This window comes from Salmo salar, chromosome ssa22 (assembly GCF_905237065.1).
Source record: "Salmo salar chromosome ssa22, Ssal_v3.1, whole genome shotgun sequence".
NCBI classification, from domain to species: domain Eukaryota; kingdom Metazoa; phylum Chordata; class Actinopteri; order Salmoniformes; family Salmonidae; genus Salmo; species Salmo salar.
In genome coordinates, this window is record NC_059463.1 from 31,064,313 (window position 1) to 31,088,379 (window position 24,067).

General features: G+C 43.1%; 2 protein-coding genes across 3 annotated transcripts; both read left to right on the top strand.

The window, feature by feature from the left end:
* Positions 1-1,349: 1,349 nt before the first annotated feature.
* parp3 (poly (ADP-ribose) polymerase family, member 3) lies at positions 1,350-16,602 on the top strand. Of its 2 annotated transcripts, none has more exon segments than NM_001139954.1 (11): positions 1,350-1,431; positions 1,996-2,211; positions 2,907-3,032; positions 3,193-3,375; positions 9,525-9,663; positions 10,204-10,421; positions 10,637-10,795; positions 10,999-11,085; positions 11,289-11,466; positions 11,658-11,801; positions 15,263-16,602. In NM_001139954.1, coding segments are annotated over 10 exon segments (1,599 nt in total). In that variant the 5' UTR covers positions 1,350-1,431; positions 1,996-2,016; the 3' UTR covers positions 15,433-16,602.
* A 723-nt stretch (positions 16,603-17,325) lies between these two features.
* On the top strand, positions 17,326-22,253 carry LOC106583185 (probable G-protein coupled receptor). Its single transcript, XM_014167086.2, has 2 exons — positions 17,326-17,715; positions 19,964-22,253. Exon 2 carries the CDS (start codon positions 20,066-20,068, stop codon positions 21,359-21,361), a length of 1,296 nt encoding a protein of 431 aa, XP_014022561.1. The 5' UTR covers positions 17,326-17,715; positions 19,964-20,065; the 3' UTR covers positions 21,362-22,253.
* Positions 22,254-24,067: the final 1,814 nt, after the last annotated feature.

Consider the following 24,067-nt stretch of genomic DNA (forward strand, 5'->3'; position numbering starts at 1 on the left):
CAGGCTGTAAAACTGGTCCTGACACCCAGACATTCACAGTCACATGTTAACATAATTGAGTAACCATAAGAGACATTCCAATCATGCACTGCAAAGTTGATAAGGTCTGTTAATATGAGTAATGGAAGAGTTTTAGGTATAGAGAGCTCTCTGTTTAAAAGTTACACCGGCTACACTTTCACCAGTGATTGGGCAATATAGTGTGCCATAATCTGAGCAAATATTAACCTATATCATGATACAGTACTATATGATATGACCATTTAAAATAAAACAGTGTAGGGCAGGCAAATCAAGTTGTACATGAATGGCCAGACCATGGTTGATAAAACAGTCACACCTGCCACCTGAGTCAGAGAGGACAGTGTGCAGCTGTGATTGGGTGCAATCTGGAGGCTGGCTCACCCATCACTAGTCTCCTTGAGGCAAAGGTCATGTCAGTAAGGCAGGACTCTCAGAGGCTGCTGTAGGGTCGGGCCAGATACTGTAGGTAGGCTGGTGTAAATCACATTCAAGCCAGAATCCAGCTGGGGCCTGAGTCTGCCTTCCACAGGTATGCGAGACATTTTGGAAAACAAACAGAAACCTGAATCCTCACATTGCACAAGTTGAATTCAATGTTTTGACAGGTTGTACCCAACTACTCTCAGGTTGAAGTTACAGGACAGACAGAGACCAGGCAACTCTGATCAGAACAACTCTAATTATGCCATCTTTAGCAGTCTTCTTCTTCTTCTGTATAATGGTGTTTGCAACAATAGCCTACCTGTAGTAGTTTGGTAGCAGTCCCTTATTTATGAGGACCAATTGCCAATGCGTTTTCAATGCCTGATAATACTTTTGTATTCAATACAGAATGGCAGAACATTGAATTCAGAAATTCAGATTGAATTCCCTATCAAATAAAGTGCACATGTAGGTCTCAGTGTGTAATATGAATTACGGACCACACCTTGAATGGACAGTCTCTCTATAACCGGGATGGGCAACATTGATGGGGGGGTGGTCACAAAAAAATCTGAACTCATCATGAGGGGCAGCAGTGGCTCGTGGGTCTGCAGTACCCACATCCATACCCACACATGCACTCAAAGCCGGCACTAGCACTAGCCATTTGGCCCCAAAGCATTTTAGCGGCCCCCCTCTTGACAGCAGAGAGAATGTTTCAGAGTTAATTTTCTGCAATTCTACACATTTTGCCATGGGGCGTAGAGAAAATGTTGTACTTTTTTTTATCCGGTGGGCCTCCAGTTGCCCATCCCTGCTCTATAATGTACATTTGTATCCGCAACTTTCTGAATGCCGCTTACCCCCCCCTCTAAAAGCGGAAGTAGAACTTCCTCGACAGTCGGTGAGAAGTGTGTCTGTCAAAATATTGTGTTCTGCTACTTCTGACAGTGACCGCTCGACCTGCCGAATACCTGCTCTAAGGTAAGTAGCAAGTCGATAAAGGTTCGCAAATTATTTAGCTAGCTTCCAATTTCTGTCAACTGTAGCGGCATCCATAGCCTTGTAGTTAGTTAGCTAGCTAACGCTAATGCGTGAACTTCTCGATACCAACGGCGTTTAGCTAACGTTAGCTAGCTAGCTACACACCCACAAAATGAAGTTATTGGACTTTGCGCCAAGCTAACTAAACTAGCTAGCTATCTACCTAAACATTACTGAGGGGTTGTACATGGAAATACAGCTAGCACAGCTGCTGTAGCTAGCTAATTAGCACTCGCTCAACCTCCTCAGTGCCACCTTAGACAGGTCAGGGAATTTACCAGCCACGTCAGAGCTTGTCTGCTGTTTCTACTGTGTCTGCTGCTGCTACTTCTGTGTTACTGGAAGTACCACGCCTCACTCAGCTGTATCAAAACACCACTGCCATTGGCCAGTGTGCCAGAAAAAGGTGAAAGGGGATTAGGTGAAAGCCACCTGCCTCAATACTATCATTCATTCTTCAAAGTTTAGTGTGTTGTTGATGCATAATGTTTCTCTTTTCTGCAGTAATTGAAATAAGGATAAGGGATGGCACCAAAGAGAAGGGCTGCCTCATCCACCAAAGCCAATAAAACGGGTGGAAAGAAGGTCAAGCAAGAGCCTGACACACCAAAGGATGCCTTTACCTCTGCCAAAGAGGCTCTGAAAGCTGCAGGGCCAGAAGTTAAGGGCAAAAGGAAGGCTGATGAGCACTGCTTGCTGTCAGAACAGCATTCAGGAAGGGTGAGTTGGACATCATGCCATATCAAGGCAGGGAGTAGACTATTTATTGGGCTGCCTGTGCCACCAATCATATAAATGTATTGTGTACTATTTCAGCTCAAAAGTCCTCCTGTGCAGTCAGTATTACTCATTGAGGTACTTTGAAAGTGTTACTGTGATTGAAGCACTTGTCACACACTGACTGTAAAGGCTATGACAATGAATGGCTGTGTGAGTTTAGTTCAGCCACACCCTTCATTTAGAATCAATGAGGTTTGACTACATTCCAATATACAAACCTTAGAAGTGACATGTAGGGTACAGTAATAGTTTCAGTTGGAAGTAAACTCCCTGAGAGTGAGAGACATTTGCCTCTTGCATTCATCTAATACAGAAGGGGACTATTCTCTTCTTTCCTTGTTCAAGACATTACCTCTGCTCAGTTGTAATGTACGCTCCCCCAAGATACCTGAGATAATGAGTGTGTAAGGTCACTCATATCTACTGTATATGCTGCATTCAGTTACAGCTGTTTCAAAAGACCAATGTGTTGCTACAGCGTGTTTGCTAATCATTCATATGTAGCAGAATCTGAGAAACTGTCACTAGTAACTGGTATTTGCCTTGATTTGTTTGATCAGCCTTGCAGTCACCTCAGTAGGACAGACTGCTGTGCAGTGCAATAGATGAATGTCCTCCTTTAATCTCCCCCACAGGTGCATGAAGATTATGATTGCATGCTGAATCAGACCAACATTGGAAATAACAACAACAAGTTTTATGTCATTCAAGTGTTGTGTATAGATGACTCTTACTACTGCTGGACCAGATGGGGGAGAGTGGTAAGCTTAATTTCAGACAAAGACACGATGGTAGTTTACTACACATTCCTGTGTATACTTTAGTAGTAAATCTACATTTTAGTTAATTATGTTAAATACTAAGCTATTAATTTATTGAGCACCCAGAATTGAGCATCATCTTCTCCTCTCTCCCTTAAAGGGAGAAACAGGCCAGTCAAACCTATCAGACCTCTCCAACAGCCCAGACAAAGCCATCAAAGACTTTGAGAAGAAGTTCAAAGACAAGACGAAGAACAGCTGGAAGGAGCGGGACAACTTTGAGTCTCACCCGGGGAAGTACACACTGATAGAGGTGGATGGAGACCAGGATGCAGAGGTCAAGGTAAAGTGGTGGCTGGGTCTCAGTAGGACCACAGATTCTAAAGTAGGGTTTGGCAATTTTATGTATCAATGATGTTTGACAGTCATTGTTGATGTTTTAGCATATTTGAACTTGAATTCACCACCGGAGTCTGGCAGAGCAATGCTGAATACACAGCATTGCGACAAGCCAAATGGCCTATTCCCTATTTGCCATAGCGAAAAAACGAAACGTCCACTCACTGTCAATTGCGTTTATTTTCAGCAAACTTAACATGTGTAAATATTTGTATGAACATAAGATTCAACAACTGAGACATAAACTGAACAAGTTCCACAGACATGTGACTAACAGAACTGGAATAATGTGTCCCTGAACAAAGGGGGATCAAAATCAAAAGTAACAGTCAATATCTGGTGTGGCCACCAGCTGCATTAAGTTCTGCAGTGCATCTCCTCCTCATGGACTGCACCAGATTTGCCAGTTCTTGCTGTGAGATGTTACCCCACTCTTCCACCAAGGCACCTGCAAGTTCCCAGACATTTCTGGGAGGAATGGCCCTAGCCCTCACCCTCCGATCCAACAGGTCCCAGATGTGCTCAATGGGACTCGTCAATGAAGAGCACTTTTTGCCAGTCCTGTCTGGTCCAGCGACGGTGGGTTTGTGCCCATAGGCAACGTTGTTGCTGGTGATGTCTGGTGAGGACCTGCCTTACAACAGGCCTACAAGCCCTCAGTCCAGCCTCTCTCAGCCTATTGCGGACAGTCTGAGCACTGATGGAGGGATTGTGCGTTCCTGGTGTAACTCGGACAGTTGTTGTTGCCGCCATCCTGTACCTGTCCCGCAGGTGTAATGTTTGGATGTACCGATCCTGTGCAGGTGTTGTTATACGTGGTCTGCAACTGCGAGGACGATCTGCTGTCCGTCCTGTCTCCCTGTAGCGCTGTCTTAGGCGTCTCACAGTACGGACATTGCAATTTATTGCCCTGGCCACATCTGCAGTCCTCATGCCTCCTTGCAGCATGCCTAGGGCACGTTCACGCAGAAGAGCAGGGACCCTGGGCATCTTTCTTTTGGTGTTTTTCAGAGTCAGTAGCAAGGCCTCTTTAGTGTCCTAAGTTTTCATAACTGTGACCTTAATTGCCTACCGTCTGTAAGCTGTTAGTGTCTTAACGACTGTTCCACAGGTGCATGTTCATTAATTGTTTATGGTTCATTGAACAAGCATGGGAAATAGTGTTTAAACCCTTTACAATGAAGATCTGTGAAGTTATTTGGATTTTTACGAATTATCTTTGAAAGACAGGGTCCTGAAAAAGGAACTTTCTTTTTTCCTTTTTTTTTTTTACATACAGTGCCTTTGGGAAGTATTCAGACCCCTTGACTTTTTCCACATTTTGTTACGTTACAGCCTTATTCTAAAATTCATTAAATAAATTATAATCCTCAGCAATCTACACACAATACCCCATAATGACAAAGTAAAAACCTCATATTTATTCAAATATTCTTTACATAAGCATTCAGACTCTTTGCTATGAGATTAGAATTTGAGCTCAGGTGCATCCTGTTTCTATTGATCATCCTTGAGATGTTTCTACAACTTGATTGGAGTCCACCTGTGGTAAATTCAGTTGATTGGACATGATTTGGAAAGGCACACACCTGTCTATATATGGTTCCACAGTTGACAGTGCATGTCAGCGTAAAAAAAAGTAATGAGGTCAAAGGAATTGTCTGTAGAGCTTCGAGACACACTTCGAGGCACAGATCTGGGGAAGGGTACCAAAAATGTCTGCAGCATTGAAGGTCCCCAAGAACACAGTGGCATTCATCAATTTTAAGTGAAAGAAGTTTGGAACCACCAAGACTCTTCCTGGAGCAGGAGCTGACATGCACTGTCATTCCAGGGTTTTTCTTTAATTTTCCTTTTTTTTTTTTTTTTTGTAGAATAATGGTGAAGGCATCAAAACTATGAAATAACACATATGGAATCATGTAGTAACCAAACAAGTGTTAAACAAATCAAAATGTTGAATATTTGAGATCCTTTAAAGTACCCACCCTTTACCTTGAGAACAGCTTTGCGCACGCTTGGCATTCTCTCAACCAGCTTCATGAAGTAGTCATCTGGAATGCATTTCAATTAACAGGTGTGCCTTGTTTAAAGTTATTGGTGGATTTTCTTTCCTTTTTAATGCGTTTGAGCCAATCAGTTGTGTTGTGACAAGGTAAGGTTGGTATACAGATGATAGCCCTATTTGGTAAAAGACCAAGTCCATATTATGTCAAGAACAGCTCAAATAAGCAAAGAGAAACGACAGTCCATCATTACTTTAAGACATGAAGGTCACTCAATCTGGATATTTTCAAGAACTTTGAAAGTTTCTTCAAATGCAGTTGCAAAAACCATCAAGTGCTATGATGAAACTGGCGCTCATGAGGACCGCCACAGGAATGGAAGACCCAGAGTTACCTCTGCTGCAGAGGATAAGAGTTGGCTGCACCTCAGAATGCAGCCCAAATAAATGCTTCACAGAGTTGAAGTAACAGACACATCTCAACATCAACTGTTCAGAGGAGACTGCGTGAATCAGGCCTTCATGGTCAAATTGCTGCAAAGACACCACTACTAAAGGACACCAACAAGACAAAGACTTGCTTGGGCCAAGAAACACGAGCAATGGACATTAGACAGGTGGAAATCTGTCCTTTGGTCTGATGAGTCCAAATTTGACATTTTTGGTTCCAACCACCTTGTCTTTGTGAGACGCAGAGTAGGTGAACGGATGATTTCCGCATGTGTGGTTCCCTCCGTGAAGGATAGAGGAGGAGCTGTGATGGTGTGTCGGTGCTTTGCTGGTGACACTGTCTGTGATTTATTTAGAATTCAAGGCACACTTAACCAGCATGCTTACCACAGCATTCTGTAGCGATACGCCATCACATCTGGTTTGGTCTTAGTCCCACTATCATCTGTTTTTTTCAACAGGACAATGACCCAACACACCTCCAGGCTGTGTAAGGGCTATTTGACCAAGGAGTGTAATGAGTGCTGCATCACATGACCTGGCCTCCACCATCACCTGACGTCAACCCAATTGAGATGGTTTGGGATGAGTTGGACCACAGAGTGAAGGAAAAGCAGCCAGAATGTGCTCAGCATATGTGGGAACTCCTTCAAGACTGTTGAAAAACATTCCTCCTGAATCTTGTTGAGAGAATGCCAAGAATGTGCAAAGCTGTCATCAAGACAAAGGGTGGCTATTTGAAGAATCTCAAATATAAAATATATTTTCAATTGTGTAACACTTTCTTTGGTTACAACATGGTTCCATATGTGTTATTTCATAGTTTGATCTCTTCACTATTATTCTACAATGTTGAAAATAGCGGTTCAATTGTTGTGAAGAAGGCTTCAGGGCACCCAAGAAAATCCAGCAAGCGCCAGGACCGTTTCCTAAAGTTGATTCAGCTGCGGGATCGGGACACCACCAGTACAGAGCTTGCTCAGGAATGGCAGCAGGCAGGTGTGAGTGCATCTGCACGCACAGTGAGGCGAAGACTTTTGGAGGATGGCCTGGTGTCAAGAAGGGCAGCAAAGAAGCCACTTCTCTCCAGGAAAAACATCAGGGACAGACTGATATTCTGCAAAAGGTACAGGGATTGGACTGCTGAGGATTGGGGTAAAGTCATTTTCTCTGATGAATCCCCTTTCCGATTGTTTGGGGCATCCGGAAGAAAGCTTGTCAGGAGAAGACAAGGTGAGCGCTACCATCAGTCCTGTGTCATGCCAACAGTAAAGCATACTGAGACCATTCATTCATGTGTGGGGTTGCTTCTCAGCCAAGGGAGTGGGCTCACTCACAATTTTGCCTAAGAACACAGCCATGAATAAAGAATGGTACCAACACATCCTCCGAGAGCAACTTCTCCCAACCATCCAGGAACAGTTTGGTGACGAACAATGCATTTTCCCGCATGATGGAGCACCTGCCATACAGCAAAAGTGATAACTAAGTGGCTCGGGGAACAAAACATCAATATTTTGGGTCCATGGCCAGGAAACTCCCCAGACCTTAATCCCATTGAGAACTTGTGGTCAATCCTCAAGAGGCAAGTGGACAAACAAAAACCCACAAATTCTGACATTCTCCAGGCATTGATTATGCAAGAATGGCTGCCATCAGTTAGGATGTGGCCCAGAAGTTAATTGACAGCATGCCAGGGTGGATTGCAGAGGTTTTGAAAAAGAAGGGTCAACACTGCAAATATTGACTCTTTGCATCAACTTCATGTAATTGTCAATAAAAGCCTTTGACACTTATGAAATGCTTGTAATTATACTTCAGTATTCCATAGTAACATCTGACAAAAATATCTAAAGACACTGAAGCAGCAAACTTTGTGAAAATTAATATTTGTGTCATTCTCAAAACTTTTGGCCACGACTCTGTGTGTGTGTGTGTGCGCACACAGTTTGTGGTCACTTAGAAATGTCCTTCTTTTTGAAAGAAAAGCATTAAATTTCCATTTTTTAAAACGACATCAAATGGATCAGAAATACAGTGCAGACATTGTTAATGTTGTAAATTACTATTGTAGCTGGAAAAGGCTTTTAATGGAATATCTACATAGGCGTACAGAGGCCCGTTATCTGCAACCATCACTCCTGGGTTCAAATGGCACATTGTTAGCTAATCCAAGTTTATCATTTTAAAAGGCTAATTGATCATTAGAAAACCCTTTTGCAATTACGTTAGCACAGCTGAAATCTGTTGTTCTGATTTAAAGAAGCAGTAAAACTGTCCTTTTAGACTAGTTGAGTATCTGGAGCATTAGCATTTGTGGGTTTGATTACAGGCTCAAAATGGCCAGAAACAAACACCTTTCTTCTGAAACTCGTCAGTCAATTCTTGTTCTGAGAAATGAAGGTTATTCCATGTGAGAAATTGCTATGAAACTGAAGATCTCGTACAATGCTGTGTACTACTCCCTTCACAGAATAGAGCAAACTGGCTCTAACCAGAATAGGAAGAGTCGGAGGCCCCGGTGCACAACTGAGCAAGAGGACAAGTACATTAGTGTCTAGTTTGAGAAACAGACGCCTCACAAGTCCTCAACTGGCAGCTTCATTAAATACTACCCGCAAAACACCAGTCTCAATGTCAACAGTGAAGAGGCGACTCTGGGATGCTGGCCTTCTAGACAGAGTTGCTAAGAAAAAGCCATATCTCAAACTGGCCAATAAAAATAAAAGATTAAGATGAGCAAAATAACACACACACATAAAAGTCAGCTCCTGAAAAACAAATTATTTAGCCTATAACATTCTTTATAACACTTGAATGAACATTGGTGTAGGCAAAAAATGAATAGGCCAATTAGCATATAAGTATAGGCCAACAAGTTAGAAAATAAAGTAGCCTAAACAAAATAAGTACTAAAATAACAAATGAGTCCAAAAAAATATGCATGTAAGTCTAAGGGTTTGACAGCCTATAGATTAGGCTAAAATATTCTATATCTTTCGAATAAGATGCATCTGGATTTGAATATAGGCTACATTTAAATAAAGTGCAATGAGGAACCATTAGGTTTAGTTGTTTTTTACCATGTCTTAGACCTACCTGAAGGTTTCTGGCAGCAAACGCCAGCATGTTCACCTTTTCTGCCCAGAGTAACTCCGCAGGATGATGGACTTGTAAATGTTGGAGGTTTGTAGTCTGTCCATCCATTGCCTGAAACCGAAGGACTGCTTAACACCACCAAGTCAGCCATTGTTTTTTTTCTGATTTAATATAAGGCAGGCTATTCTAAAGTTACTTAGTGAAATGTTTTTTTTATTTTTTATTATTTACAGTCTGAAGTAGCCTAAATGAAGAATTATGCAAATGCCCTTACCCAGATCCTCAAGATGATGCAATAGCCTGCACTTGATATGGCTGTAAATATATATATATATATCTATCTTTGTCTCTATCAAAAAATAGCTGTAATTTCAGACATCGCCCAACCATACTCTAAAGAATAACAACTTTTTACCTTCCTGGTTCTTGTAATTAGTATATCTTACAATACGCTCAGGCGGTCAGGCTGACTCATTTATAGTTTTGCTGTGTCCATTTCTGTTCCCTCTCTATAACATGCTCTCTTCTGGCTTTTGCAGGTGGACTGTGTTGATGGGAAGATTGTCAAGGGCCCCAGAAACATCCTCCCTTGCACCCTGGATAGCCCCACGCAGAAGCTCATCCAGCTCATCTTCAGCAATGACATGTTCAAAGAGGCCATGGAGTGCATGAACCTGGGTGGGTGTCAATCTGTCCAGCACACCACCTGTACCCCTCCAGCACTGAAGCAACTTTCTGTTCCTCAGTCAGTAAGCCTGGGTGCTGTCTGTCTATGTACACATGTTCTGTTATGTAACATACCTGTTGGACTGGACTGCTTGTTGTATTGTGTTTTACTCTGTCAGTGCAATGATATACTAGGCTGTTAAACTGAAGTCAGGGAAGCCCAGGCATCTGTTCTATGTGATCAGAGAAGAGTATCCTAAATCATTAGTCATTTTAAATGGAGGGTAAAGCCTGGCGATCTGGAGCTAAATGTCTAATCCATATAAAAACCTAGTTTGTCTGATCGATAATGTAAGTATGACTGTAAAATGTATACAATGTTTATTCAGCTGTGTTGCAAGTTCCCTAACTACCACATTTTACCAATGTAGAGGAGAGCAGTCAACATAGGCCTATATAAACTTTGCAGGTGTCTAACATATGAACTCAGACAGAGCAGTGATATGTGTGTAATCATATCCCCCATTTTTGTCTCTCTCTTTGGGCCACCAGACATAAAGAAGATGCCCCTGGGGAAGCTGAGCAAGATGCAGATCGCTAAGGGCTTTGAGGTGCTGGAGGAGATCGAGGGAGCCATGAACGCCAGCAGGCCCAAACTGGAGGAACTCTCCTCCAAGTTCTTCACCACCATCCCACACAACTTTGGACGCACCAGGCCCCCGGTCATCGACAGTTCTGAGATCGTGGAGAAGAAGAAGGAGATGCTTCTGGTGAGATCACCTTGTACTTGATTAGACGCTGTCACAGTATTGTACTTTATGGAATGACATTGATCTTGGTCAGTACTATTTAGGGCCAATAGTTTTTTAATAGCCTACAATAAGAAACCAGTTTTCCCTGATCAGGTCTGGTGAAACTCCTGGCCCTAATCATGAGTGGTCTTGTCCAGGCCTGATCCCATTCCTGACTGTGCTGTCCCCTGCAGGTGCTGGCTGATATAGAGATAGCCCAGAACTTGAAGGCTGAGACTGAGAAGGCCCAGGAGCAGATGGAGGTGGAGAAAGTACCTCATGCACTGGACCAAAACTATCTGTCTCTCAGCTGCAAACTCAGTCTACTACAAAGAGATACACAGGAATTCAAGGTACTGTGGTCTCTAATAGAAGTTGAATTCTATACAAACACCACTGTATTGTTCAAAATCAGACAAGTCTTTAGTGATATACTGATGGTCATATTTAAATGGGTGACTATATTTACTGTGACAAAGCATCATTTATATTACAAAGAGAAGAATATTGCAAATGTTAAGCTTCCATTGTATTTCCATTCTTGCCTCATTTAAAGGTAATAGAGAGATACCTGAAGGCCACTGCATGTAGTCACAACCAGCCAAAGATTATAGATGTCTGGGAGGTGGACAGAGAGACTGAGGTGGGTAACATATGGCTCAACAACTTCATGTCATAATCCTTGTAGCGTGTAATAGAGTATTTTCTTTTTTACTAATTTGCTGTGATCTTGATTTTTGTGCTGATGTATGTACAAGATAAATATATTGTTATAACTGTAGGTTTGTTTGACTTAGCATTAGTATTTAAAGTGATTGATCTTTCTGTGGGGATTGTTCTCCCCAGGCAGAGAGATTCAGGGAGAACGACGGTCTAGAGAACCGGCGTCTGCTGTGGCACGGTACCAATGTGGCGGTGGTGGCAGCCATCTTGAAGGGCGGCCTTCGGATCATGCCCCAGTCAGGGGGCCGTGTGGGCAGGGGCATCTACTTTGCCTCGGAGAACAGCAAGTCAGCTGCATACGGTGAGGCTATAGCTACCATGTGGCTGAACTACCGGTATCTCTTTTAGACGTCATCTTCGGAATATCCAGTCAATTTCCAAATGTATGTTCATGTAGTGAGTATAAGACTGTTAGGTGCACTACTACGACACTGTTTGTTTTGTGAATAAATAACGTGCTACTTACTACATATGTGTCCTGTCCCTGTGTAGTGCGTACATCTAAAGACAGGGGGGTGATGTTTCTGAACGAGGTGGCGCTGGGGAAGGAAAACACCATCACTATGGACGACAGCTCCCTGAAGGAGGCTCCTACCGGCTACAACTGCGTGGTGGCTAGAGGACAGTTGGAACCAGGTACAGTAGCCTGAGCTATGTTGATGTCAATTAAGAAGAGCGTGGGTCCTAGGATTGCGCTTTGGGGTACTCCCTTGATGACAGGCAGTGGCTGAGACAGCAAATGTTCTGACTTTACACACTGCACACTTTGAAGAGGTAGTTGGCAAACCAGGCCAAATTCCCCTCAGACACAAATACTCCTTAGCCGATCCACAAGAATGGAATGGTCTACCGTATCATAAGCTTTGGCCAAGTCAATAACAGTAGCAGCACAACATTGCTTAGAATCAAGCGCAGTGGTGACATAATATATGACCTTTACATTGCAGTGACACATCCATAACCTAAGCAGAAACCAGATCGCATACCAGAGAGAACACTGTAGACCAAGAAAACCAGTCAGTTGACTTTTGATAAAAAGAACAATATAGAAATTGACCTATGACGGTTAGGATTTCCCAGTGCCTTCCAAGCACTGGGAAACTCCCCAGAGAGGAAAGACATGTTAAAGGTGACAGAGGCTCAACGATGATGGGGGCTGCAACCTTAAAGAAGAAAGGGTCTAAACCATGTTAGGTAGGGCAGTTAGGGTATAAGCGGGTGCTGATGGTGGATGATGGCAGTCAGCAACAGTCAACAAATAGCTATTTGAAAGCTTAAAACCAGCTAATCAAGTTGTTTGGGAACAGACTTAGTGGAGACTACCGAGCACTGAATGTGTTCCTTGGTAAAGATTGCCACTCCACCACCTTTGGAAGATCTGCTTGCCGAAAAAGGATATAACCAGAAAGGTTAACATCAGTGTTCAGAACACTCTTTCTTAACAATGTCTCAGTAATGACCAACACATCTGGATTGGAGCTGTGAACCCACACTTTAATGTACTTGTCCTCTTGCTCAGTTGTGCACCGGGGCCTCCCACTCCCCTTTCTATTCTGGTTAGAGCCAGTTTGCGCTGTTCTGTGAAGGGAGTAGTACACAGCATTGTACGAGATCTTCAGTTTCCTGACAATTTCTCGCATTGAATAACCTTCATTTTTCAGAATATGAATTGACTGACGAGTTTCAGAAGAAAGGTCTTTGTTTCTAGCTATTTTGAACCTGTAATTGAACCCACAAATGGTGATGCTCCAGATACTCAACTAGTCTAAAGAAGGCCAGTTGTATTGCTTCTTTAATTAGCACAACAGTTTTCAGCTGTGCTAACATAATTGCAAAAGGGTTTTCTAATGATCAATTAGCCTTTTAAAATGATAAACTTGGATTAGCTAACACAATATGCCATTGGAACACAGGAGTGATGGTTGCTGATAATGGGCCTCTGTACGCCTAAGTAAAAAATCTGCAGTTTCCAGCTACAATAGTCATTTACAACATTAACAATGTCTACACTCTATTTCTGATCAATTTAATGATATTTTAGTGGAAAAATTAGCTTTTCTTAAAAAACAAAGGACATTTCTAAGTGACCCCAAACGTCTGAAACTGTAGTTAGATTCTTACCCGTATACATGGATGAAAGCTTCACGGCAGACTGCAACCCCTTTCATCTTTTCCATTTAGTTTGCACAGCTTGTTTGGCCCGTTGTGTTCCACTGATTTCTAAACTCGGGTCAACGTCTCCGTGACAACAACACTGTTGATCGCCGTTTCTTCCCCATCACAGTCATCAGAAGACTCTACAATGTCTTCTTCTGCTCTTCCTCCCGGGGAAGGACTGCCCGTTCCATGATCTCGCCATCACGGTTGACAACTCCCTTGTGTCCTCCCAGAGTGCTAAGAACCTTGGCGTGATCCTGGACAACACCCTGTCGTTCTCCACTAACATCAAGGCGGTGACCCGATCCTGTAGGTTCATGCTCTACAACATTCGCAGAGTACGACCCTGCCTCACACAAGAAGCGGTGCAGGTCCTAATCCAGGCACTTGTCATCTCCCGTCTGGATTACTGCAACTCGCTGTTGGCTGGGCTCCCTGCCTGTGCCATTAAACCCCTACAACTCATCCAGAACGCCGCAGCCCGTCTGGTGTTCAACCTTCCCAAGTTCTCTCACGTCACCCCGCTCCTCCACTCTCAACACTGGCTTCCAGTTGAAGCTCGCATACGCTACAAGACCATGGTGATTGCCTACGGAGCTGTGAAGGGAACGGCACCTCCATACCTTCAGGCTCTGATCAGGCCCTACAACCAAACAAGGGCACTGCGTTCATCCACCTCTGGCCTGCTGGCCCCCCTACCTCTGAGGAAGCACAGTTCCCGCTCAGCCCAGTCAAAACTGTTCGCTGCTCTGGCACCCCAATGGTGGAACAAGCTCCCTCACGACGCCAGGACAGCGGAGTCAATCATCACCTTCCGGAGACACCTGAAACCCCACCTCTTTAAGGAATACCTAGGATAGGATAAAGTAATCCTTCTAACCCCCCCCTTAAAAGATTTAGATGCACTATTGTAAAGTGGTTGTTCCACTGGATATCATAAGGTGAATGCACCAATTTGTAAGTCGCTCTGGATAAGAGCGTCTGCTAAATGACTTAAATGTAAATGTTCTTCAATGAAAATGTTTTTACCTAAATCAGGGATTTCCTCATCGTCTGATACATTTACAGAGTCCGAGAGAAAGTCAGCATGGCACAGTCGTCCTCCAGAAAGTAGTCCATCACAACTTTTTCCCACTGACCTTTGTCGATAGCGCCTGATAAATTCTGGGCAGCGGTGTTATTGAGAACAGTAGCAACATATTTGCAGTTCTCCATGGCTGAAGTTATATCTTTCGAACAAACTGCAGTAGAAAGGATTATTTACGCATAACGAGCAGCTCATTTTAAAGACACAAGATGCTACACCACAGAACAATCTGAAACTCATCTCTCGGCATGTCTGGCCCACTCATTATCTCAGCTAGTCATGGTTAGCGGGAATGTTCCTGGCTTTTTCTTTGGCTAAACCAACTAGGCTATTAATTTATCAACTTTATTTGTGTTTACAGATGGCAAAAAAGTTTGTTTTTAAGGCACTTGAAAGTTCATGTTCGAGAACACATTTCTCCCAGAAAACGCATTTTGATCAAATATTTTTTTACGTTCTAAAGTCTCTCGTGACTTGCGACATATGCCTAGTTTCCTGAATCGGGTCACATATTGTACAGCATTTTCATCAGGTAACGTGAATAAAAAGCCGGAGGGAGGTAGTTGAATAGGATGGGAAACCAAGAGTCTGTGTAAGAGAGTTGTAGTTGCAAGTGTCTTTCTCCATATACACTACTGAAGTGGTCACTGTATGTCTAAACATCCGGTAGATGATTAGCAGATATCCAGAAGACTGCATAAGTCTAGTGAACACTTTTGTTGTGTATATCAGTACAGTGTTTGTATAGTGTTTGTATACTCTACCAATTAGACAGAGTAGGAGACATCTCTCTCCTAAACACTTGTGTGTTTCAGCTGTATGGTTGTGTAGTGAACACTGTGTGTTGTTTCAGACCCGTCTAAGGACATCTTCCTGACTCTGGATGGTAAGCAGGTGGCTGTGCCTCAGGGTGAGCCCATTAAGCAGCCCCAGTACAAGGACAGCTTCTTCTCCAACAGCGAGTATCTGGTCTACAAGGAGAACCAGTGTCGCATCCGCTACCTGCTGGAGCTCAAGTTTTAACCGGAGAGGGGAGAGGCACCTATGCCATCTAGGAGAGAGATGTCTCCTACTCTGTCTAATTGGTAGAGTATCAAGAGTATTATTCAAATGAAGGTGGTTGTTAGACATCACTGTCACTGAGTACCATATTCAACCAAAGTTGTCTATAATGTATCTGATATACTTCTCTGTGCCTTATGCTTTACACAACAGGCTTTGAAGTCTTCCATTGTCAGTTTTAGTTGCAAGTCGTTGGTGATTCTACTCTTAACCGGAGTATAAATACTGCACTCACTTAAAATTATAATCCTTATTGTAATTCTATTAGTCTACAATATTTACTTTGAGCAGACCATAGTATTGTGGATTTTCAATGTTATTGTACTATTTGGCCACTCATTTCTGTTATGGGAGGACTATTCTCTTTACCTTTTACTGGATTTAGTGTGAATACTGTACCTTGACTAATATGCAATACAATACCTACCTGTATCTTTATTCTGCACTATACGTTTTCATTTAGCTGTGAGTATTTCCTACTCTGAATATACTTGTATAAAGCTTTATTTTCACTCACCTACTTTGTGAAAACATCTCTCTTCAATAACTGTTTGAATGTTAGTGCATGCAACATAATTCAATACACTAGATAGGCCTATATGCTGTATTGGCATGAAATAAAATGCATGTTTGAAGGAATAACTGTCGAGTTGATCTGTATGCTTATAGAAATTTGATTTGCATGTAGTGTGTGTCTATGAAGGAGACCATGCAGCTTTGCAGATCTATAATCCCAGTGTACTGTGTATGTTAATATTCATGTGTTACCTAGCAAGGCTCTGAAAGTTCCTGTGGTGATGATCAATGCTCTTGTTTCAGTTTATACATTTTCCTGGGCCTGGGTCCAGATTCACAAAGCGTCTTGAGTAGGAGTCGTGATCTAGGATCAGTTTTGCCTTTTAAATCGTAATGAATAATTGGATGGTGATCTGATTCTGGATCAGCACTCAAACTCTGAGACGCTGTAAGACTATTGGGCTGTTTATTGCACATAGCATCCTGTTGAGAGAATGTCCTTCTGCCTCGTAACCAGGAGGTGTCACTAGTGAACACTCAGTCTCAGACCACCTCTCTGAGCCTTTTTGCACCTGATCTATTTACTTGAAGGCTCAATAAACAAATAACCCTCCAGCTGGCTGTCAGACCTCTCTCTCTCTCTTAGGAGACTGCATATGCTTTCAACTATTTATGTAACTCAGCCCAGACCCCAGTGTTTTGACAAATCACTCTTAAGTTATTTTTTTTCAGCACTTTTGATACTTCTGTGGGTTGCCACTATTTAGTGTTTGTTGCTCAACATGTTTGCAACATGCTGTAGATGCACAGTTGGATGTGTTGACCACATTCTTCAGACAACACATTCAACATTTCCATAAACAGCAACACCAACACAGATGGTTACCATTAGTTTCTTCCATAAACCTATATATTGAACAGTGTCATCCAGTGATTGGTGGAAATGTTCTCATATCACCACAGCTGGGTCAATCACTAAATCCAATATAGGAAAGTTCAGGAGTCACGACAAGATTATACCTCATGTTTTAATAACCCTCACTCTATGAGTAATGTGATATTTGGTTGTAAAACATTTTTTTTGGGGGGGGGGTATTTGCATCTAAGTAGTACAGACACACATTGTTGGAAAAAGCCAACATGTTAACTGCAACTGGCATATACATGTTAATGCAGAGCTGATGTCAGTCTTTTGAATTGGTGTGCTCTAGGGCCCAGGGAATAACTGTCTCTTTAAGGGACAGTGGAGTGTGTGTCTGTCTGGGAGGGAGGGGGGGAATCACACAGTGCACAATGTGTGACAGTCACTGCCTTCCACAGTGATAGAGAGGAGGAGGAGGGATGGAAAGCGCATCCTCACATCTGTCAGGGACTTAGACACCATCCTGAGTGAAGTGAAGTGATCACCCTCTACACACCTGCTCACACACTAGTGTCCCTCTGTGATCACAGCCTGGTCTGGACCAGGGAGATTCCCTCTACACCTATACCAGAGACTTCAAAACCTCCGGAAAACCCATTGGCTAACTCTATCCTCAGCAGTGTGGAGCTTGTCCTGCTCATCCAGTGGAAATACCCAGTGTAACTGGTCTATGTGGACCCGTTCAGGTCTGGATCTGCTTAACTGAGTTCTCCTAAACTAAAACAACACCTGGGATATCCAGAAAGGAGGAATCATAAAATCCTGCTCTCTTTGAATTGGACTGGACATATCATAATCTCATATGGGTAGGTTACAAGACTTCTTATCATTCTACTTATTTTGACTCAGTTCACAAGTTCACAAATCCATAAAATGTATCTTCAACAGGGGGCATAGCTAACAGGTGTACATTCTGTTGGAGATGCACTGTGCATTTTTACATAGAGTGAAATCACTTGAATGTTTCATCAGATAATCATAGATGAGCTGAAAGTTGAGGCAACAAGCTATTTTAAGAGTCATTGTTTTTTGGGGAGTGGGTTTTCTAGTTCAGGTGCATGTGTTTCAAATACAAGGTAATGTACAGTATATCTCCAGTGTTCACTATGTCTATGTGCTCTTAAGAAATTACTTAATCTTTTGAGTAGAATAGTATATGGTAATTTCCTGAATGGAAATTTAACAATGTTTTTATATCCCATCTATTATCATTCATAATACACAGCCTTACAAAACGTTTGCCTCTAAAGCTATCTTTAGCTACATCCTAAATACAAAATGTAAATTTTAAGAAAATACTTTTAATATATTAACATTGAAGGATATTATACTGACTCATCTCAGTGGGTTACCCAGTTGACAGTAGCTGTGCAGGGACAGCTCGAGCTGAAATGGCTGGGGGAGAGGGAAGGGGTGGGCTCAGAGAAGGACAGGAAGTGGGGTGGGGGCAGTGAGGGGTACATTGGAGGGACAAGCATGGGTGACTCATGTGACCTCTCAAATATAGCACCATTTAACAGAAGTCATTGGTCCTTCAGTGCAAAACATGTTATTTTTAAGTGTTATACTTTTTCTCCTGTCTGTAGAAAATACACCTTTCTAAAGATGGAAAGGACCAGGACATGAATTAAAGGGACTAATACTGGGCTTATGAATCAAAGTCAAAAGTTGTTTTGCTTTCTTCTGTGAGTGAAAGGTTGTTGTTGCTCAATGTTTGAAGAGAAAGTAGGAAAAGCACCACAATCCATCCATTGGCCCCGTGCACCACACCGTATCTAATGTGCCCTTTGCTGTTACCTACTTCGTGTTCCCCAAATCCATGCAATGCTGACACCATGTAGCAAGGAGTAAGGACTATATGTTTTAGACAAACTGTAGTAACCCACTGGGCATAGACGCAAGTTCGTCTAGTTTTGATTTAAATTCAACTAACATGAATTCAACATGAAATTTAAAAAAATTATTCACCATGTCATTATATTTAGCTTAAAAGTTAGCTGAAGAAAATACAAAATGCCCTCATGTTTATAACTGTTTGGAAATCTAATAATTTTTCCAAGTTGGTTCAACTTCATCACATTATTGAGGTTTTGAAATGACATGTAAACAACATTGATTCAATCAGTTTTTGCCCAGTGGGAAGTACTTTATCTGAACTAAAACAGTTTTTTTCTAATTCAGAATCAACTTATGCATCTGTTTTTCTTATCAAAATAGTGAAAATGCATGTGTATTCTCATTTCTTTAGCTGTCTTGGTTTTAGGTCCATGTGATCTGGTAGTTTGGCTTGTCAGATAACCTCCAGGCAGTGAAATAGAGAGCGCTCAGGCCATCCTCTTATGACTATAATGCTGTAGAAATGTAAATAATATCCAACATTTTACAAATTCATTTGCTTTGTTTTATTTTTATTCTAACTTCATTACTATATTAGATTATACACTGAGTGTACATAACATTAAGGGTTAGGGTTAGGCATGGACTTTACAAGGTGTCAAAAGCGTTCCACAGGGATGCTAGCCCATGTTGACTCCAATGCTTCTTGGCTGGATTTCATTTGGGTGATTTCATTTTGGATTTCATTTTGTATTTTACCCCCTAATTTCATGATATACAATTGCGATCCAATTACAATCTTGTCTCATAAACACAGCTATTTTTACTCTTATTTTACCCTAAATGTTTGTTTTTATTACCCTCTCATCCTCTTCTGTGTGAGCAAGGCAGAGCAAAGACGTCATGAAGATTCAACTTGTAGAATATTTTTTTCTCAAGAGCCTGTCAGACAGAATGTCTTTGAAGGCTTAAAGGGTTATTTAATGTAGAACATATTTTTTGTCAATACAATGGGGTCTCCAGGGCCTTCTGAAATGGAATAAATCAGTTTGGGTGTCCCTCACATGACAGGGATGAAGACTGATTTAATAGAAAAAGATTACTAGGCATCAAAGCACTATGTACCGTAGGAGCAAACCATATGTTAAGCTGCATCAGCATGACATTTCAAGCTCCTATACAGTAAATGTTTAAATTGTGTTTTTGTCTCCTTAACAGGACATATCCAACATGATGACAAGTACGTGAAAAGAGAAGAAAGTAAACATTGCAATGGGGCCTGCTGCTGTAGTGATGCCTCTGACTACTCTTCTGTGAAATATGGAGAAATCTGGTCCGATGCTGGCCTCTATTCCTAATCGCACAGGGGACAACCTCACAACCGGTCTATGGGGACCCAACCCCACAGTCCCTGCAGAGGTGGGAGTGGTCACCAGCTCCCAGTCTCAGATTAAAGATCTGATTGGGCTGTTTGCAATGGTGACCCTTAATCTCATCGCCCTATTGGCCAACACTGGAGTCATGGTGGCCATCGCCCGCGCCCCACACCTGAAGAGGTTTGCCTTTGTGTGCCACCTGTGTGCAGTGGACCTGCTGTGTGCCATCCTCCTCATGCCCCTGGGCATCATATCCAACTCACCCTTCTTTGGCACCGTGGTGTTCACGGTGTTGGAGTGCCAGGTCTACATCTTCCTCAACGTGTTCCTCATCTGTGCCTCCATCCTCACCATCACCGCCATCAGTGTGGAGCGCTACTACTACATCGTCCATCCCATGCGCTACGAGGTGAAGATGAGCATCAATCTAGCCATCAGCATAATGCTCCTCATATGGGTCAAGTCCATCCTTCTGGCCCTGGTCACCCTGTTTGGTTGGCCTGCCTACGGGGCCCACAGCTCCATTGCTGCCAACCACTGCTCCCTCCACTGGAGCCACAGTCGGTTGAGGAAGGTGTTCGCCGTGCTCTTCAGCGTGGTGTGTTTCCTGTTACCTGCCATTGTCATCTTCGCTGTCTACTGTAACGTGTACAAGGTGGCGCGCTCGGCTGCCCTGCAGCACGCACCCGCGACCACAACCTGGGCCTCGTCCAACCCAGCCAAACGTGCCAACCGTTCTGACTCCATCAACAGCCAGACCACCATCATCACCACCACCCGCAGCCTGCCCCAGAGACTGTCCCCTGAGAGGGCATTCAGCGGGGGTAAGGCTGCCCTCACCCTGGTGGTCATTGTGAGCCAGTTCCTGCTCTGCTGGCTGCCTTACTTCTCCTTCCACCTGCACTTGTCCTTCAGATCGTCCCTGCAGAGTCCTGGGGACGTGGAGGAGGCCGTCACCTGGCTTGCCTACTCCTCCTTCGCTGTCAACCCTTTCTTTTATGGCCTTCTCAACAGGCAGATCAGGGAGGAGTTGGTCAAGTTCCGGCGCTGCTGCTCCTCCGGGCCAGTGGAGCTGGTGGCCTCCAGCCATGAGGGCTCCTTTCAGGAGAACTTCCTCCAGTTCATTCAGAGAAGCAGCAGCACGGCCGACAAGCGCTCCAGCTGCACCAACTCCAGCCCCAGGAACACTCTGGACCAGGGGGTCAGAATACCTGGCCAGATACCAGAGGAGCATGGCTAAACAAAGGACAGTGGACAACACACTTCAATTTGGACTGTTAATATGACAGCTCTCTGTACTCTCACCCTGAGTTTTTCCTGATTATGTGTCCTGACCAGGAAAACTATAGGGCCCTGAGGTTTTTCAGGTCAGATCATGTGGTTGGTAAAAACTCAATCCTGTACTCATAAGCTGTACCTAATATGCCTCTGAGTAGGTGTCCATTATTTATTGGTATGGGATTCATTCAGGTAAGGTCTCCAACACAAGACCAGTGTTTTAATGTGAAATAAGAAATTATTGTGACAGAATTTAATTGACTTTACCATTGTTTCATGACAGGCCTAAACCGAAACATTATGTTAAACAGTCTCCATATATACTTCCATTCATTGTTTCAACTGGTAGCAAGGGACCTTCAGATGAGTTTCGTGTGGCCTCACCATCATGTTCGTTAGAGTCTCATCTTTCCATAGTTTGTAGGCCAAACCGTTGGTACGCTACAAATGATTTTGTGAGCAGACCGATTTTCGGGATTGTCTCGTGGTCTGACGAACACCACTCTAGTTCTTTCACCACAGATGCAGAATTGTGATATAGGCAGATGTGGTGGACTGAGAGGCATCCATTTCCCCCAAAAACACATCTCTAGCTTAAATTGACAGATTTTTATGGGGATTTTTTTATTATTACAATTAGATTTACACAGGGGCGCGGACATCGACCTTAGGGGGTTAAAATGTATGCTTGTTTTATATAATGTTGTATGAATCATAATCTCAGCAAAAAAAGAAACATCCTCTCACTGTCAACTGCGTTTATTTTCAGCAAACTCAACATTTGTATATATTTGTATGAACATAACAAGATTCAACAACTGAGACATAAACTGAACAAGTTCCACACACATGTGACTAACAGAAATTTAATAATATGTCCCTGAACAAAGGGGGGGTCAAAATCAAAAGTAACAGTCAGTATCTGGTGTGGCCACCAGCTGCATTAAGTACTGCAGTGCATCTCCTCCTCATGGACTGCACCAGATTTGCCAGTTCTTGCTGTGAGATGTTACCCCACTCTTCCACCAATGCACCTGCAAGTTCCCGGACATTTCTGGGGGGAATGGCCCTAGCCCTCACCCGCCGATCCAACAGGTTCCAGACGAGCAGTATGGCTGGTGGCATTGTCATGCCAGGATGAGCAAGGATGTCAGGATGAGCCTGCAGGAAGAGTACAACATAAGGGAGGAGGATGTCTTCCCTGTGACACACAGCGTTGAGATTGCCTGCAATGACAACAAGCTCAGTCCGATGATGCTGTGACACACCGCCTCAGACCATGACGGACCCTCCACCTCCAAATCAATCCCGCTCCAGAGTACAGGCCTCGGTGTAATGCTCATTCCTTCGACGATAAATGCAAATCCGGCCATCACCCCTGGTGAAACAAACCCGCGACTCGTCAGTGAAGAGTACTTTTTGCCAGTCCTGTTTGGTCCAGCGACGGTGGGTTTGTGCCCATAGGCGACGTTGTCGCCATTGATGTCTGGTGAGGACCTGCCTTACAACAGGCCTACAAGCCCTCAGTCCAGCCTCTCTCAGCCTATTGCGGACACTCTGAGCACTGATGGAGGGATTATGCGTTCCTGGTTTAACTCGGTGTTACGGGAATTAAGTTATCAATGTTCTTAAACCGAACTTCAATTTAACTACTCAGTTTGTATACCAGAAAGTGTAAGGTTCTGGTTGAAAGAAACAGACTGAGACCCAGCTAACAATGGTCAGAACGTTTATTTACGAGAGCTCTAAAATCCATACAATGCACACAGCTTTTTATATTACCACACACACCCAAATGAACTCGCATCAGTAGAGAACTCCACCCCGCTTTAAGCGGCTGTATTTTTCCACAGTACACATACATTCATTATCAAACCTTGCAACCTGTCTTCTAATCTCCTGCCAGCTAAGCCATTCTCAGGCCGTTGTTTCTCATTCTCAGGCCTCTTCTCCTGTTCCTTTCCCAAGGTCGTCTTATCAACTCTGCCCTGCACATTTTGAAGTAGTAACAGTGTCCTAGTCTTAAAAATCTACTCACACACAGCATTGGATTATAGTCTTTAACACCTTATTATAGCCTTATAATTTCTAATACATTTCAACAGGTTATATGGTTTCTGAGTGAAATCATTTAGTCAAACCTTTAATCATATAATTTCCATTACACTCGGACAGTTGTTGTTGCCATCCTGTACCTGTCCTGCAGGTGTGATATTCGGATGTACCGATCCTGTGCAGGTGTTGGTACACGTGGTCTGCCACTGCGAGGACGATCAGGTGTCCTTCCTGTCTCCCTGTAGCGCTGTCTTAGGCATCTCACAGTACGGACATGGCAATTTATTGCCCTGGCCACATCTGCTGTCCTCATGCCAACCTTCCAGCATGCCAAAGGCACGTTCACGCAGATGAGCAGGGACCCTGTGTTTTTCAGAGTCAGTAGAAAGGCCTCTTTAGTGTCCTAAGTTTTCAACTGTGACATTAATTGCCTACCGTATGTAAGCTGTTAGTGTCTTAACGACTGTTCCACAGGTGCATGTTCATTAATTGTTTATGGTTCATTGAACAAGCATGGGAAACAGTGTTTAAACCCTTTACAATGAAGATCTGTGAAGTTATTTGGATTTTTACGAATTAACTTTGAAAGACAGTGTCCTGAAAAAAGGAAGTT